A 15,775-nucleotide genomic window follows, 5' to 3' on the forward strand; every position below is an offset into this window, starting at 1 on the left:
GGCGAACCGGAAGGGGTTGCGCAGCCCTTAGTTCGTAGACCCGGAAGTAGACGGGCCTCACGGAAGCCGGCTTTGGCCCTGCGGCTGCTGCAGTCGCCGTGGAGAAATTGTTGGAGCTGGCAGCCTAGGAATGGTGAGACCTCGCGGTTCGCCTCTGAGTGTTCTGAGCAGAGTTGGGGGTGAAATGGAGTTCCCCAGAGTGCCGCCGGGGACGACACCCCACCAGGTTTGGGGCCCCGCCCCAGGAGCGCCCCGAAAATCTGCGCATGCGTGGGCCGGACCGGGCCAGAATCTGGTCCGAGAAGTTACGCATGCGCAAAGGTGGCATGCCGAAGGTGGGGTGAGAATTGGTCTGGGAGTTGACTCCCTTTCCCCGCCACCGGCCCGTGGGGCTTAAACCAAGGCTGCGAGGGCATCGGGGTTCTCTCGGTGCTTTGCTTTTGAGTTGCAGGGCTGACTTCGTCACCACTCCTATCCCGAGCCCCTGAAACAGACCTGGACTAATCCCCTACTGTGGGTGTGCCCTTGCGGGGAGAACGAGGGGCGGAGGGCCGGAGAAGGCAGGGGGCGCTGACCCGGCCTCAGTCTACCCGCGGAATCGGGCCCTTCACCCTCTCCCCAGGTGGCAAGATTCCCAGCCGTATCAAATGGTACGGCGCGAGGAGCGCACCTGGGGGCAGGGCTGGAACGCTGCGCGGAGAGACGCCCTGGTCAGAAGGGGCGGGACTCTTCGAAGCGGCGCGCTCCGCAGAGTCCCTAATACCTGAGTTCTACGGGCTTAGGCGAGGGCCCCCCCCAGGGCGGTTGATATTTGCTCAGTTCCCAAGCCGCGTTTTTTAGCTTCCACGAGGTACCACCCACTAAATCTTCAGGCAGAGCTTTAAATGAAAAAAAGTGAGATGGACTGGTTGGAGTTCAATCTCCGTTTCCTTTTCCCTGCTTTGGGCTGGGAGGGGAGCTGAATGGGCAGCTGACAAAGAAAAAGTGAGCCAGGAATCCCTTGTTTCTTGCTAGTTTATAGTCAAGGCCCTTAACCTAGGGGCTATGAGTAGAATTAGAGTGGTTTGTGAACCTCCTAAAATGTGTACATTTTTCTAGGGTCCATAGCTTTTATCACTGTCTCAGAGATGTCGGTGACCTTCGAAAGGCTACTGGTTTATCAGGGTCATATTGGCAGAATATATTGTGTCTCTTCTCCTGGTGTTTCCCCTAGCTTATGGGATCCTGGGGACCTGTTCCAGTATAAGGAGGTGAGGCTGGCCAGTTCGAAACCTGAGCCTCAGGGAGCCTCATTTCTCCTTTGCAGAATCTCTTCTCAGCCTCTAAGCTCACCTGGTCAGAATCCTTGGATGAACCTGTGGGACCCTTCCTTCTAGCCCTGTGGTTTGGAACCAGTGGCTTTGGGACTGTGAGAGGATGGACAAAGGTAGTATGAGGCCGGGCCAGCTCCCCAAACGCTCAGGCGCCAAGCATCTGCTGATTCCACCCCGTGCCTGGCACGTGTGTCTTTCGGTCCTGGCTGGGCATTGCCACCTCCCCCTGGGCCAGCACCACCCACGTACCTCTCGGCAGAGGCCACAATTGACTGACTTGCTGTTGAGCTGACGCTCTTTGGCATGGCTGCATTTTGATGGCAGAGGGAGCAGTTATGCCCAGAGCCCGGTGTGTCGGCATCACCAGTCTGACCTGAGCACCATGTGCTGCACGACATGACACGTGGCACCGGGAGAACTGCCCAGCGTGGAAGGTCTGGGCCCAGATGGGATCTGGATGGCCAAGGAACTCCCACCTTAAAACTTCAAGTGTCAAGGAAGCAGGGGAGGGACCAAGAGGGCTGGTAGGGGAAGGGGGGCTGAGGAGGGGTCCCATGTGCAGAGGCTCAGGGCTCTGCTAGGCATTTAGGAGGCCTGGGTTCACCACTTCTCTTTTTCTAGATTCTCAGGGGCTGCTAGATTCATCCCTGATGGCATCAGGCACTGCCAGCCGCTCAGAGGATGAGGAGTCACTGGCAGGGCAGAAGCGGGCCTCCTCACAGGCTTTGGGCACCATCCCTAAACGAAGAAGCTCCTCCAGGTACTAGGGTTTGAAGGGCCAGAGACTGAGACTGCTGCATGCTTTCGCCCCTGTTGGGAATGGCTCCCTGAGCCCCTCTGGGGCCCAACTGTTGGCAGACCCTTGTGCGTTTCCTGTCCCTGCTAAGTCCCTCCCCATGAGACTGAGAGCAAGGGAGGGAGATCTTAGGTCTTGGACAGGAAATCTTTGTGGTGCAGTATGCTGTCATCTCAGGGGTGGAGCATAGCAGTTCCATGCCCCACCCACTGAGCCAGAGCAGTTAGCATCCTGCCTGCTGGGAACCTGCTCTACTTTAGGAGCTGGGTGTGTGTGAGTGGGTACTGGGGATGGGGCACAGAGCACTCACTGGGTAGGACTCTTCTCAGGTTCATCAAGAGAAAAAAGTTTGACGATGAGCTGGTGGAGAGCAGCCTGGCTAAGTCCTCTACCCGGGCGAAAGGGGCCAGTGGGGTGGAACCAGGGCGCTGTTCGGGGAGTGAACCCTCCTCCAGTGAGAAGAAGAAGGTGAGGATTGGGAGACGTGGGGAATGGAGAGGGGTGGGGGCCAGTGCCAGATTTTGTGTTTCCCCACAACCTTTGCCAGCTGGCAAGAGCCCTGCAGAGGAGGCTTATGAGAGGATCAAGCTGCCCCGGCCCACCTCAGATGCCTCCCTCCTGGGAGCCCATCCCTCACTACTCCGCTTTTCTTGCTGCACCCATCACCACCCTGTCAGTGCATCCTGTATCACATTCTGTGTAGGAGGCATAGAGCGTGCATCTATTCTGGGAGCAGACAGCCTGTTCCGAGCATTGCTGGCTGTAAAAATAACCCCCAGGTGGCATTGCTCTGGCCCCAGACGCTGTACCAGCAAGAGTGTTTTCCTGGTATCCTCCCCACCCACCCTCCATGCTGGGGTTGGGGGGCGCCACCAGCAAAAAGAAGACCCCATATGGTCAAGGACTGTGTAGAAGTACTTTGATGGGGGCGGGAAAGGGGAGGGAGGGGCACTAGGAAGCTGAGCCCCCTGCCTGTGGTTTGTTGTTGGGTGGGGCTGGAGCTGCCACACAGTGTGCGAAGCTCTAGGCCTGAAGCCCTAGCTGCCCTGATGAGCTCACTCTGCTCCTGCCTTCTGCCCAGGTGTCCAAGGCCCCCAGCACCCCTGTGCCGCCCAGCCCAGCCCCAGCCCCTGGACTCACGAAACGTGTGAAGAAGAGCAAACAGCCACTCCAGGTGACCAAGGATCTGGGCCGCTGGAAGCCTGCGGACGACCTCCTGCTCATCAATGCCGTGTTGCAGGTAGTGCTTCCCACCACAGGGGTTGTGTTCGCCTTCTCCCCGCAGCCTCCAGTTCCCAGCCCCCCATCTAGCCCGGCAGTGTCCTGTAGGTGGCACGGGAGGGTTCTTCCCAGCTCTAAGGCTGGAGCAAACCACTCTGGGGCCTTGCAGACCAATGACCTGACATCTGTCCACCTGGGCGTGAAGTTCAGCTGCCGCTTCACCCTGAGGGAAGTCCAGGAGCGCTGGTACGCCCTGCTCTACGATCCTGTCATCTCCAAGTGAGTGGGCTGGCCCCAGCAGCGGCGTGGTACTGGGGACACCAGAATTTGGCTCCTGAACAGAAAGAATTGTACAGGGGAGGGGCCTGGGAGGCAGGGCTCCCTGGGGCCTTGTATCTTCTGAGATGATACTGAAGACCTGCCAGGCTTCAGGGGGAAGCTGCTTCCTGCTACCAACCCTGCTAATCCAGGCTGGATGTCAGGAGCAAGGACCTGGAAGCCAGGGAAGTAGCATGAGAGAAAACACTACATGAGTGCCAGGAGCCCTGTTCTACCACCGTGTGCATTGTGGTTTGGGGCGGTGGTCACCTCCCAGCCTTCCCACACTGACCTTCCACAGTTTCTTCCTCCAGAAGAAGGAGTTGGAACAGAAGAACACCAGGGCCTCTTCCAGCTCCAACAGTCCAAATACACCTATGCACACACACAACACACACTCTTCCTTCTCAGTCACTTCGTTTGACATCATCAGAATTTGATCGAATGCTTAACACCCATCTTCTACTCCACAGCCCCTGTCACCACTTAAGCTATAGCCACAGCCCTGATATACCAGGAAATGGGCAGGGAACAGCTTGGGAAAGAGGAGGTGGCTAGTGGGTGGCAGCTTTGGCCAAGTAAGGAGAAAGTTCTTGGGGCACTAGCAGCAGCCGGTCTCAGGATCTCCCTCCGGACTGGCCTGTAGGCGGCTGTGCCCTTGAGCCTCTTCACGGGGTTGAACACAGGAACCTGAGTTTTCTGAGTTGCCTGTTAATGTTTTCAGCAGATGCACGAGGTCACAGGTCCTGTGCTAAGCCTTGGGCTCTTCCTGTTGAGGGCCTGGATCTTTGAGTTCTGGATCTCAAAGGCCTGCAGGCTTTGGAGAAGTAGGAACCCCAGATTGCTTGACACCCTTCCTTCAACCCTGCCCTGCCATCTATCTCCCTCCTGCCCAGGCTGGCCTGCCAGGCCATGAGACAGCTGCACCCAGAGGCCATTGCCGCCATCCAGAGCAAGGCCCTGTTTAGCAAGGCTGAAGAGCAGCTGCTGAGCAAAGTGGGATCGGTAAGGCTGAGGGCTGGTAATGCTGAGGGGCAGGGTGGGAGCCAGCTAACCTGGAAAACTGACTGCGGGGAGGCTCCACTGCTTGGAGACGCACGTACACCTGCAAGGCCTTTGTGGACCGGGTCCTCAGGGAGAGCCAAGCCTGGCTTCCTGGGCGGCAGTAGCTATCGCTTTTTCCAGCTCCTGCTGGGGACTGGGACAGGGGGCACGGATGGTACGGCAGAGACAGGAGCAGGGAAACCCAGATGCCCAGAGTGTGCTTCTTGCCCTCCAGACCAGCCAGCCTACCTTGGAGACCTTCCAGGACCTGCTGCACAGACACCCTGATGCCTTCTACCTGGCCCGTACTGCCAAGGCTCTGCAGGCCCATTGGCAGCTCATGAAGCAGTATTACCTGTTGGAGGACCAGACAGGTAACTGGGCCCAGGAGCTGGCAGAGTGAGGGTGCGTGTATCTGAGTGTGAAGGGGGCTGGACACAGCTCCCCTCAGGTGCCCTGTAACAAATCCCTCCGTGGCCCCCAGTGTCTTGTTCACCTCTCTTTGTAGCAAAAACCACTTCCTTCCAGAGGGAGAGAAAGTGGCTGGAATGGTCTTCAGGATCATGGTGAGGGTAGCCAAAATTGCCTAGAATCCTGAACAAAAAGACTAGATGGCAGAGTTGTCTCCCACTTCTTGACTTTTTTGTGTTTTTTGACATGTTTTACCATTACATAAATAATAGTACATTCTTCACAAGTAACAGTCAAACATGAGTAAAATGTGAAAGTCCCTTCACCGCTCACCCTTCCCCCTTTCCCACCCACTTTCTCTAAGGCTTTCTGCCCCTTCCCTCTCTCCACACTCCTTCTCACTGCCTCTCCTTCCACCAAGCATTTGTGCTGTGGGGCTGCCATCAGGCCATTCCCAAATCCCTGCAGGGACTTTAACCCAGGCCGCATGTCTTTCTCCTTTCCCTAGGGCCAGAAAGCTTCCTTTCTTCCCTCACCAGCAAAACTCTCACTCTCCTAATAACAGATATTAGGAAAGCAGTCTGATTAAACTGCAGGAAACTCTTCAGTTAGATTTGGGTTTCAGGGTCAGACTTCCATAGTCCAAGCACACTTTACTTTTACTTCCTAAAGATTATTGCATGTTGGTTACTATGTAGTTGTTCATACTGTTCTGAAAATGAAGCTTCAGTTCTGCCTGTCACCTTACTCGCTAGGTACTGCAGCTTCTGGATAATAAAAGATTCCTACCAGAGGATTTTATTATTTTTTTAATTAATTAATTAATTTATTTATTTATGGTTGTGTTGGGTCTTCGTTTCTGTGCGAGGGCTTTCTCTAGTTGTGGCAAGTGGGGGGCCACTCTTCATCGCGGTGCGCGGGCTTCTCACTATCGCGGCCTCTCTTGTTGCGGAGCACAGGCTCCAGATGCGCAGGCTCAGTAATTGTGGCTCACGGGCCCAGTCGCTCCGTGGCATGTGGGATCTTCCCGGACCAGGGCTCGAACCCGTGTCCCCTGCATTGGCAGGCAGATTCTCAACCACTGTGCCACCAGGGAAGCCCCTACCAGAGGATTTTAGGAAATCTTGTCAGGGGAGGCCCCATCTTTCCTTCCTGAGGATCTCTGAATTTAGTGCCCAGTGGGCAGCCCACTTTATTCCAGATCTCTGCTGCTTCCTCAGGCTCAGCTATCACTGACCTCCCACAGAGAGAACAGACACTGGATAAAGTTTATTTTTACTGCTGTAGCTAGCTCCTTTGTCACTATTTTAAAAGTTGCCTTGTGTATATTTGGTTTTTTGTTTGTTTGTTTTTAATAAGTTTATTTTATTTTTGGCTGCATTGGGTCTTCGTTGCTGTGCACGGGCTTTCTCTAGTTGTGGCAAGCGGGGGCTACTCTCCGTTGCGGTGTGCGGGCTTCTTGTTGCGGTGGCTTCTCTTGTTGTGGAGCACGGGCTGTAGGCGTGCGGGCTTCAGTAGTTGTGGTGCGCGGGCTTCAGTAGTTGTGGCACACAGGGTCAGTAGTTGTGGCTCACAGGCTCTAGAGCACAGACTCAGTAGTTGTGGTGCCCGGGCTTAATTGCTCCGCAGCATGTGGTATCTTCCCGGACCAGGGCTTGAACCCGTGTCCCCTGCATTGGCAGCCGGGTTCTTAACCACTGCGCCACCAGGGAATCCCCTATTGTGTATATTTGTTAACGTAAAGGTATAATTTTTCTCTTCAAGAGTTGTCTTATGTGGATATTTGACTTCTCCTTTGCTATTTCATGCTTGGAGTCCCTAGGAACAGGGAGTATACACTGCTTACCTATCAAGTCAGCTGAATATTAGGTTGGTAGGATTCAGGCAGCTCTGGTGAGGTGACTGCCCCAACCCCGTCTCCCCTCAGTCTGAACTAAGGTGGAGGGCGGTGGTGGTGGAGCATTTGTGGCTCCTGTGCAGCCCCCCTCGCATCCCTGGCAGTGATGACACCTCAGGGGTTGTCAGACTCCTCAACCAGCAGTCTCACTAGCTAGTCAGAGCTGCTGCTGAGCAGACGCTGCAGTCCTGGGAACAACTGACACTAAGGCAGGAGTTCTCAGATTTGGGGACCCCAATCGCTTTTACATTTTGACCAGAAAAGAACTGAAAAACTTGCATGAAACAATATTTATCCTGAATACATCTGATGGATTCTGATATTACTGCATTCCCTTTCTTTCTTTTTTTTTTTTGGAAAAAAGTGAATTTCATGACCTGTTAACGTGTCATGACCCACAATTTGAAAACACTGGCTTAAGGCTCCCTTCTGATACATCCTGAGTGAGACTTGACTGGCATGTGCCTCTCAGCCCCTTGCCGAATGTGGCAGAAAATGTTTGGGAGCATGTGATGTGGTAGAAGAGGCAGTTTGGATTTGGAATCAGGAAAGCAGGCCTTGATTCCTGGCTGTGTCCTGAACTAGTCACATAGTTTAACCCTTCCTCCTGTATCTGTTTCCTCATCTGTAACGTGCAGCTAATAGTAATGCCTTCCCTACGTAGTTCAAGGCTTTGTAAGTGAGAACTCTTCGCACACTGAAAAGACCATGCAAAGGTCAACTTTTTTTTTTTTTTTTTTTTTTTTGGCTGCATTGGGTCTTTGTTGCTGCACACGGGCTTTCTCTAGTTGCGGCGAGCGGGGACTACTCTTCATTGCAGTGCACGAGCTTCTCATTGCAGTGGCTTCTCTTGTTGCAGAGCATGGGCTCTAGGCGCATGGGCTTCAGTAGTTGTAGCACATGGGCTTCAGTAGTTGTGGAGCGCGGGCTCTAGAGTGCAGGCTCAGTAGTTGTGGCACACGGGCTTAGTTGCTCTGCGGCATGTGGGATCTTCCCGGACCAGGATTAGAACCCGTGTCCCCTGCGTTGGCCGGCGGATTCTTAACTACTGCGCCACCAGGGAAGCCCCAAAGGTCAATTTTAATTCCCTTCCCTTTCTAGAACCACCTCTTCCCCTCAGCTAACCCCAGGAATGCTTTGTGCCAAAGTAGCGTGCAGTCTGATCTGCATGCATGCTGTTACCTGTATCAGGTTAACTTTTGTTGATTTCAGTACGAGACCGTCCCCATGGGCTGTCTTTACAGTTTGTCCTCTTAGTTCATTTGTCTGCTCAGCAGCTTGTGGTTGAGTAGGAGCATTGGCGCTGACCCTCCCTCTCTCCTTTGTTCAGTGCAGCCGCTGCCCAAGGGGGACCAAGTGCTGAATTTCTCCGACGCAGAGGACTTGATTGATGACAGTAAGCTCAAGTGAGTGGCTGGGGCCACAGGCAGGGCACAGAGAGCTGAGTGTCTCCCCAGGACAGAGCTCCCTGTGCTGCCCGGCCCTGCCTCTCCTGCTGCAGGGAATGGAGCCCAGCCCAGACTCGGCCTGGAGCTCCAGTTGTAGCTGTTGGTCTCCCTGCTAAGCGCCCTCTCCGTCCCTCCCGCCCCGTTGTACCTTACCCCCACCCTAGAGAGGGAAGCTAGGCTAAGGCCAGAGGAACAGCCCACGGGGCCACTGGGCTGAGGGACTGAGGGATCCTACTGAGCCCAGTAGCACCTAATGGTGATGGCAGGTGAGCTCAAATTGGAGCCTGATTCATCCTTCTCTTCTCTCCCCCCAGGGACATGCGAGATGAAGTCCTAGAACATGGTGAGTGTGCCTTGGTGGGGACAGTGAGGGGGTGGGAGCTCCTGCTGGAACAGAGAAAAACAGTACAAGGTGCTGGTGACCTCAGAGAGTCCTTCCTTACCACCCCACTCCACCCCAGAGCTGACAGTGGCTGACCGGCGCCAGAAACGAGAGATTCGGCAGCTGGAACAGGAACTGCATAAGTGGCAGGTGCTAGTAGATAGCATCACAGGTGAGGAGGCCAGGGGACCAGCAGGGTCGTGCTCCAAATCCCTTCGCCCCTCCCTGAGCCCCTGTAGTTGCTTGGCTGGGTTCACCCTCATTTCCCAGACCTCTAGCTCCTTTCCCTCAGGGGATCTTGCCCTGGCTCCCTGCCTTCCATGCTGTGGCTCTAAAGAGTGGGCTCTTCTCTGACATGAGCTGCTCTCCCCCAGGCATGAGCTCTCCGGACTTTGACAACCAGACCCTGGCAGTGCTGCGGGGCCGCATGGTGCGGTACCTGATGCGCTCGAGAGAGGTGAGGCCGGTCCAGCCCTCCCTGTCCTCATCCCCGTCCCCACCCCTACCTCCCCCTTCCTAGGTTCCCCATCTCCGTCGATCTTCCCCTCACTGCCCTTTCTATGTCTGGTCCCTGATTTCTCATCTTTCCCGGGCCTGTGTGGACTCCTCCCCATTCCTCAGGTTCCAGCCCTCACCTGCCCCATTTCCCCAGATCACCCTAGGCAGAGCAACCAAGGATAACCAGATTGACGTGGACCTGTCTTTGGAGGGTCCAGCCTGGAAGATCTCCCGGAAGCAAGGTACCAGCGGGAAGCAGTGTGAGGATGTCGCTCCCAGCCTCTCGCTGCCCTCCAGCCCTGGGGATTGGTCTCCGTGGGAACCTCAGGGACTGGGTGGGGCTGAGGAGTTCGCATTTTAAGATCTCTAACTTGGGAGTCCTGGGTGCCTTCTAGCGGTCCCAGGAAGCAGAGGGTACATGGGGGTTTCAGGCCCTCTTCTGGCCTTCCCCCCATCCCATCATACCCCCGTTCCTCTCTATTCCCATAGGTGTCATCAAGCTGAAGAACAACGGTGATTTCTTCATTGCCAATGAGGGCCGGCGGCCCATCTACATCGATGGACGACCTGTGCTGTGTGGCTCCAAATGGCGCCTTAGCAACAACTCCGTGGTGGAGGTGAGCTGGGGGGAGGTGGAAAGGCCAGGATGAGCCCCATGGTGTGGTGAGGCAGCGTGTGGGCCTGGCCCCGGCCCCCAGTCTCACCTCTGTCCTTAGCCACCCTTCTCTCCCGCCCACAGATTGCCAGCCTGCGATTCGTCTTCCTCATCAACCAGGACCTCATTGCCCTTATTCGGGCCGAGGCTGCCAAGATCACGCCACAGTGAGAAGTGGTAGCAGGACCCATGGGCTCTCTCTGGCCTCAGTTTCCCCTGCCCTCCCAGACCCCTGGAGCTGGCAACTCAGGCTCCTGGAAAAACCAGAGGGGGCTGTGGGAGACTCAGCTCCTGGCCCCTTGATCTGAGCCTCTGCGGGTGGGCGGGGCTGGCCCTGGGAAAGGGACCCTCAGGCTGGGACCCTCAGGCTGCCTTAGTGCCAGAGCCCCTCCCTTTCTCTCTCTACAGAGGCCCCCTACCCTTTCCCCCAGATTCCCACCTTTGCTCCATGTCTCCAGCTGATTAGCTTCAGACTTTTCCTTTATTATTTTTCTTTTGTAAATACAAAGCACTGAGTTCCAAAGTAGTTTCTTTTATTTTTCTTTTTTTAATATAAAAAATGTGGGGACAGGTGAGGCAGGGGCACATGCAGGGGATAGCAGAACCCCTCCTTGGCCTCAGGCCACTGTCCCCCAGCCTGCAGAGGGAGATGAGACATCAGAGGAGCAGGCTGAGGTGAGGAAGGGCCCCAGGAGTAGGAGCCCAAAGATTCCTAGCCTGGGGCCTGCGGCTGAAGAAGTTCTAGCCCTCCCTGTGAGAGTCCGGGGCCAGGCCCTTGTTTGTTTGCTCTCAAGCTCCCTGCCCTGAGCCAGCGGGCAGCACGGAGTCCCATGGGTGGCTGCCACCCTTCTTCCACCCTGAGGCTGGGCAGATGGCAGCATGTCTGGCAACACTGAGCTTTGGGGCTGGCGGTCAGACCCCTGTGCCTTCTTCCTGGGTCCACTGGACTGTGCCAGAGCCGTGGCAGCCAATAAGCACCATCTCCAGGCTATGGGGTTCCCAGGGCAAGGCCAGACCCCCTGACCCTGGCGGGGGCTCTCCAGTACTGGCAGCCTCGGCCTGGTTCATGGGCTCCGGGGGCCCAGTCCTAGCCCCTTCCTCAGGAGGCGGTGGGCCTGGGGTGCTGGGCTCGGGGCAGAGTTCTCCTGAGCCTGGGGGCTCTGAGTCAGAGGTGGAGGTCCAAAAAGCTGTGGCTTGAGGCCAGGGGGAGCTCTGAGACGCCGGGGGGCCCCAGGGCCAGGGTGCCACGAGGGGAGGGGGCCCTGGACGAGGGTGGGGCCGGGTCCCACTCAAGACAGAGCCAGCTGGGGGCTGCAGGCAGTAGGAGGACGTCCCAGTGTCCACACACAGAGGCTGCAGGAGCCCAGAGGCGCTGGCGGGGCAGGGCCCCTCTGCCGACGCCCGAGGGCATGGGCCCTCCCCCTGGGGTGCCAGGATGAGCTGCACAGCCTGGCGAAGGGACTGCAGCCCCTCCCGCATCTGCTGCACCTGCTCAGACAGCTCCATCACCTGCAGGGAAGGGAGGAGGGTGGGAGGAGGGCGTGGTCAGTGGGGTGGGGACCTCACAACAGCAGGCGCCCCCCACCTTGCCCCTCACCCACCGCCTGCCGAAGCTTGTCCAGCATGTCTGTGTTCCTCACCTCGCTGGGCCCAAGGGGGACAGTGCGCAGGCTGTTCTCTGTGGACAGTAGGGTGGGGTTACCAGCCAGGGCTGGTGAACGAAGACAGTGCGGGGTCCAGGCCTCCGCCCACTTAGCGCAGACCACACTGGCCTGGCCGGGCCTGCTGCCGCCAGGAACAGCCACTTACTTAACAACCTTACCTGAGTTGCTGAATTCTGTGCAAACCGCCAGGGGGCCTCGGGCACACTGGCTTGTGCTTCCCCCTCAGGAAGCTGCCTTTGTGCCTGTCTCTTGTTCTGTCCTCCAGGCAAGGGGACACTCCCTGGGCCGCCTGGCCTGCCCAGGGGCCACTTTCAACTCTGCTTCCCCAGTCCTGTATCCCCCCACTGGGCCAGACACGGTGCTGAGGGTTTCAGCACCCTTATCTCATTTAACATGCACAACCACCTTTTTACAGATGGGAAGCTGGGGTGAGAACCAAGGTCACACAGAAACCTGGCAGCAGAGATCTCACCAAGCTCCATTCCAGCTACCTTCCAACACCAAGGTGCTGGTCTTACCTGCTGCCCTGCCCAAACCATGCAGGTGGGTGAGGGCAAGAGGGCACCCAAAGTCTGCCCTGCCACTTTCTCAGAGGCTCCCAGGGCAAAGGGGCTGCCCTGCCAACTTCCCCCCGGACCCGGGCCCCAGTACCTGGTCCGGGAGAGGGGCTGCTGCTACATTCTGGGCCAGACCGCCTCACCCGGAAAGAGAACTTGGGCTGGTCAGAGCCACAGCCGTCCTCAATGCCATCTACTACCCTGTGGATGCAGGCGCCAGGACAACAAATCAGTTGACAGACAGCCACTGCAGTGTTTCATGGGACAAGATGCCCCACTGTCCGCAGAGGCTGCAGAAGCTTGGAGCTGGGCCGGGGGCTTGGGGCCCCAAGCGAAGGGTAACACGTGGTCCCTTCTTCTAGGAGCTCGCAGTTTCACTGGGGATTCAAGCTTGAATGAGGTGAAACAGCAAGAGAGTTCTGAGCAGTGCATGGCATGAATGGTGGAATGGGGGCAGCAGGGAGGAGGAGTCAAGGAAGGCTTCATGGAGGAGGCTGGAGGGATGGGTGGGCATCCAGGGCCGGGGTGTGCCTGGCCGGGGCCCCAGCCCTATCACTGCAGCTGTGCCCCGAGTTTAGTGGCCCAGAGCTCGCTCACCTGGGGCTCAGATCTGGGGGTACGTTCCATGGCACAGAGGGCAGCTGCAGCCCCTCTAAGCTCCGAGGGTGAGCAGAGGGGCCAGCCTCAGCCTGCAAAGCTCCTGCCCTGCCCGGCCGCCCTCTGCCGCCCAGCGGGGGCCGGGGCGCCGTTCGACGCGGTGATAGCAGCTTGGCGGCCGAGGAGGATGAGGTGCAGCTGGGGGACAGCAGGGGGCTGGAGGGCTCATCAGCTGGGGCTGGCGAGGCTGTGGGGCCCTGCTCCCCGTCCGTCTCCTTCTCCTCCAGTGTGGACATGAGGGTGTTGTCGCCACTCAGGGAGCTGGTGTCCACCTGGGGATAGTGGGGGACAGGGAATCATCATGGAGAGCCCCCGCTATGTCCCACTCACACCCCGCAACCCGGTCTCATTGCCCTAGATGGGAGAAGCTGATTTTGTTAAACAGGATGCCCAGTGTCTCCCACCTCCCAAGGAAGGACTCGGCAGGGGAAGGGGGTGCTTTTCTGCTGCCACCACAAAGCCACCAAGCCCCGGAGGCGTTCGCTGTCCCTCAAAATGCTAGCCAAGTGTGGACACGCTGTCCCTCTACTTGGTCCTTCAGGCTAACTGAACGATCCAGGAGGACCTGGTACCAAAAACCGGTTTGGAATTAGTAATATGAGGCAGGAAAATTCAAAAGCCCCTCAGAGCAGTCCTGTGTCACTGTGAAGAAGCAGGGGGCACTGCAGGGCTAGTGTGGAGACTAGTGTGCGGCCTGCCTGGCCCCGACCCATGGGCACCACCCCTCATCTGTGACCTCACAGCCTCCTCGTCTGGTACCGGTGGGCTTGCGGGCCGTCTCATGGGCCGGGAGAGCTGGGAGTGGCGGCTGAGCAGAGCTGGGCTGGGCTCTAAAGGACAGTGTGAGAGTGTGAAGGGGCTGCAGGGCGTAGCGCCCCACCACCACCACGTGCGGGGTGCTCACACGGCACCCCCACAAACCCCTTCTCTGCCCGCCTCACCAGGCCCCCCAGCACTCCCGCCCCTCCCCGCACGGACCCAGCTCCCTCACCTCTGCGGGGCCTCCACCAGCACCCAGGTTGTAGCTGAGCTCCCCTCGGAGGCCCCTGCTGAAGCGGGGGGCGAACTCGGGGTACAGCGCGAGGCTCTCGTGCAGGCCAGCCAGCTGCAGACACTGCAGGACGCAGTACGTCAGCCCCTTCACATCGGCGTTGGCCTTGACCACCTGCTCACGCCGGGGCAGCTCACAGCCAATCAGATCACCCTTCCCTGGGAAGAGGAAGCAGAGGTCAGCAAGCCCTGCCCCTCAGCCACCAGAGAGGGGGTCGAGTGGGGCCTCTCAGCCAGGACACGAGGGGAGCAGCAGGGCCCGGGCCCTGGCTGACCCCTGCTGCCTGCCCCACTGGCTCCTCAGACAGGCTCGGGGTGAAGAGCATTGTGACCCAGGTGCTCAAGCACAGTTGGGATCAAAGCACTGTGCTGAAACAACCCGAATTTCAGATCTGAGACACCAGTTCTAGTGGTTCCCAGGTTGCCTGTGGATCAGAATCCTCTGGGAAAGTTAAACCAGCCAGACTCCCCGGGGCCCATCACTACCAACAGAATCAATATCTACTGGAGACCCCACAATTGTTAAGCCCTGCAGGCGACTCAGGTAGAGCGTGTTCAGGAACCAGTATGTGGAACCAGCAAGTTAGTGCTGTGTGGCACAGTGAAAAAAGCAGGGGGCCACGTTATTTCACCTCCCTGAGCCCTGGTGCCTCATCTATATGAGAGATCCTGTATTGAACTGAGTCTGTGGTGCTTTGGAGATCTTACCAGAAGGTGTCAATGGAGGGTTTTCCCACCACCCGGCTGAGACTGCCACCTGGCTGACAGCGATTGTAAAATGGCATCGACTCGAGTCCGCATCCTAATCTCAGACATGTTAAATTGTGGGGAAAAAATGTGTGACTTAGAATCAATGAAATAGGATGTCTCCAATCAGGGACATGGTGATAAGTTAGTGTAGATAAAGTGCCTGACACATAGACGGCCAATTAAAGTTCATTTCCTTCCCTTCCCTCCCAAAAAGAGTCCCCTATAGATCATTCCCAAGAGGGATGGCATGCCACCAGGGCTTGGGCAGAGCACTCACGGCCCTCACAAGGCAGCTCAACCCACGGCCAGACATTTCACGAGATTAGACAGCGTTTCCTTATCCCTAAGGAAAAGGATGGCTCGCTGCCGCCCCCGCTGTGGGCTGCCTCACGCTGCCAGCAGAACTCACTGAGCTTAAAGGCCTCCTCTAAATGTTCATGGACTTTTGCTCAAATTTAAGTGTAGAACGCATCGTCGTTAAATCTTATTTTCTTGGTTTCAGGCCATCCTTCTGGTTCCTTCGGAGAGCTGTTTGGATCTCAGTGTGATCATCTGATGAATGAGCTCTGTCCTCACGTGTGTCATCTGGAAATAGGATAAGTATGTATTTCTTGTCTTCATCCAAGAGGGGAGATAAAAACGAGAAATAGGACAGGACCAAGGACGGAGTTCCATGCCACTGGTCTCAGGGACCAGAGCCTGCCCTCCAGGCTGGCCTCTCAGCCAGAGCCTCCAGCTCAGCTCATCAAGGCCTGTAAGGTCCTCCCTGCACTGTCGCCCAGCTCACCTCTCTTCGTCTTGCCTCTTTCCTCCCCAACTAACTTTGCACACTTAGCTGTTAGTTCATACACAGAGGTAGGGGCCAGAATTGACACTGCTAGATGTGCCGTGGGCCTTAGCTGCAAGGAGCAGGCAGGAAGCACCTGGATGTTCAACTAAGGAGGCAGGTGGGGGATGGGGTGAAGGCAAAGCAGAAAACCAGGCCATGATGAGGCTGGGGAACCAGGCATCCATCAGGGCATCCAGAGGGGCCACGTCAACAGAGGAAACAGTTCATCCAGAACGTGTGGGTAGGGACAGGATGGATCAAAGGTGGCATAAGTCCCAGTGCTGG

At 57.0% G+C, this 15,775-nt stretch overlaps 2 protein-coding genes across 6 annotated transcripts in view; one reads left to right on the forward strand and one right to left on the reverse strand.

The window, feature by feature from the left end:
• On the forward strand, positions 1 to 10,506 carry MCRS1 (microspherule protein 1). 3 transcript variants are annotated; one of them, XM_082421388.1, is made up of 15 exons: positions 1 to 133; positions 1,307 to 1,426; positions 1,935 to 2,073; positions 2,439 to 2,577; positions 3,191 to 3,349; positions 3,500 to 3,609; positions 4,545 to 4,653; positions 4,928 to 5,066; positions 8,331 to 8,406; positions 8,763 to 8,791; positions 8,910 to 9,002; positions 9,205 to 9,287; positions 9,483 to 9,570; positions 9,818 to 9,945; positions 10,068 to 10,506. In XM_082421388.1, exons 2-15 carry the CDS (start codon positions 1,417 to 1,419, stop codon positions 10,152 to 10,154), a joined length of 1,389 nt encoding a protein of 462 aa, XP_082277514.1. In that variant the 5' UTR covers positions 1 to 133; positions 1,307 to 1,416; the 3' UTR covers positions 10,155 to 10,506. The 3 variants fall into 3 exon arrangements, with proteins under 3 accessions (XP_082277514.1, XP_082277513.1, XP_082277515.1); XM_082421387.1 differs by lacking the exon at positions 1,307 to 1,426 and having other exon boundaries at positions 35 to 133; XM_082421389.1 differs by lacking the exons at positions 1 to 133; positions 1,307 to 1,426 and adding an exon at positions 1,433 to 1,747.
• Positions 10,500 to 15,775, reverse strand: part of KCNH3 (potassium voltage-gated channel subfamily H member 3) — a 19,010-nt gene continuing 13,734 nt past the window's right edge. For 2 of the 3 annotated variants that reach the window (XM_082421310.1, XM_082421312.1), the window contains exons 11-15: positions 13,853 to 14,070; positions 12,802 to 13,133; positions 12,299 to 12,405; positions 11,585 to 11,661; positions 10,500 to 11,492 (exon numbers count right to left, since the gene is read on the reverse strand). In XM_082421310.1, the coding sequence (XP_082277436.1) occupies positions 10,896 to 11,492; positions 11,585 to 11,661; positions 12,299 to 12,405; positions 12,802 to 13,133; positions 13,853 to 14,070 (1,331 nt within the window). In that variant the 3' untranslated portion in view covers positions 10,500 to 10,895. Of the gene's footprint in view, positions 11,493 to 11,584; positions 11,766 to 12,298; positions 12,406 to 12,801; positions 13,134 to 13,852; positions 14,071 to 15,775 lie in introns of all 3 variants that reach the window. The other variant, XM_082421311.1, reaches the window with a different exon arrangement.

This window comes from Balaenoptera physalus (genome assembly GCF_965194825.1).
Source record: "Balaenoptera physalus genome assembly, chromosome: 13".
In the NCBI taxonomy this organism is placed as follows: domain Eukaryota; kingdom Metazoa; phylum Chordata; class Mammalia; order Artiodactyla; family Balaenopteridae; genus Balaenoptera; species Balaenoptera physalus.

Excerpts from the sequence above, each read along its gene's own strand:
- MCRS1 (XM_082421388.1), top strand. Across the intron at positions 2,074-2,438 it reads AAACGAAGAAGCTCCTCCAG|GTTCATCAAGAGAAAAAAGT; the intron begins GTACTAGGGTTT and ends GACTCTTCTCAG. Across the intron at positions 9,288-9,482 it reads ACCTGATGCGCTCGAGAGAG|ATCACCCTAGGCAGAGCAAC; the intron begins GTGAGGCCGGTC and ends CCATTTCCCCAG.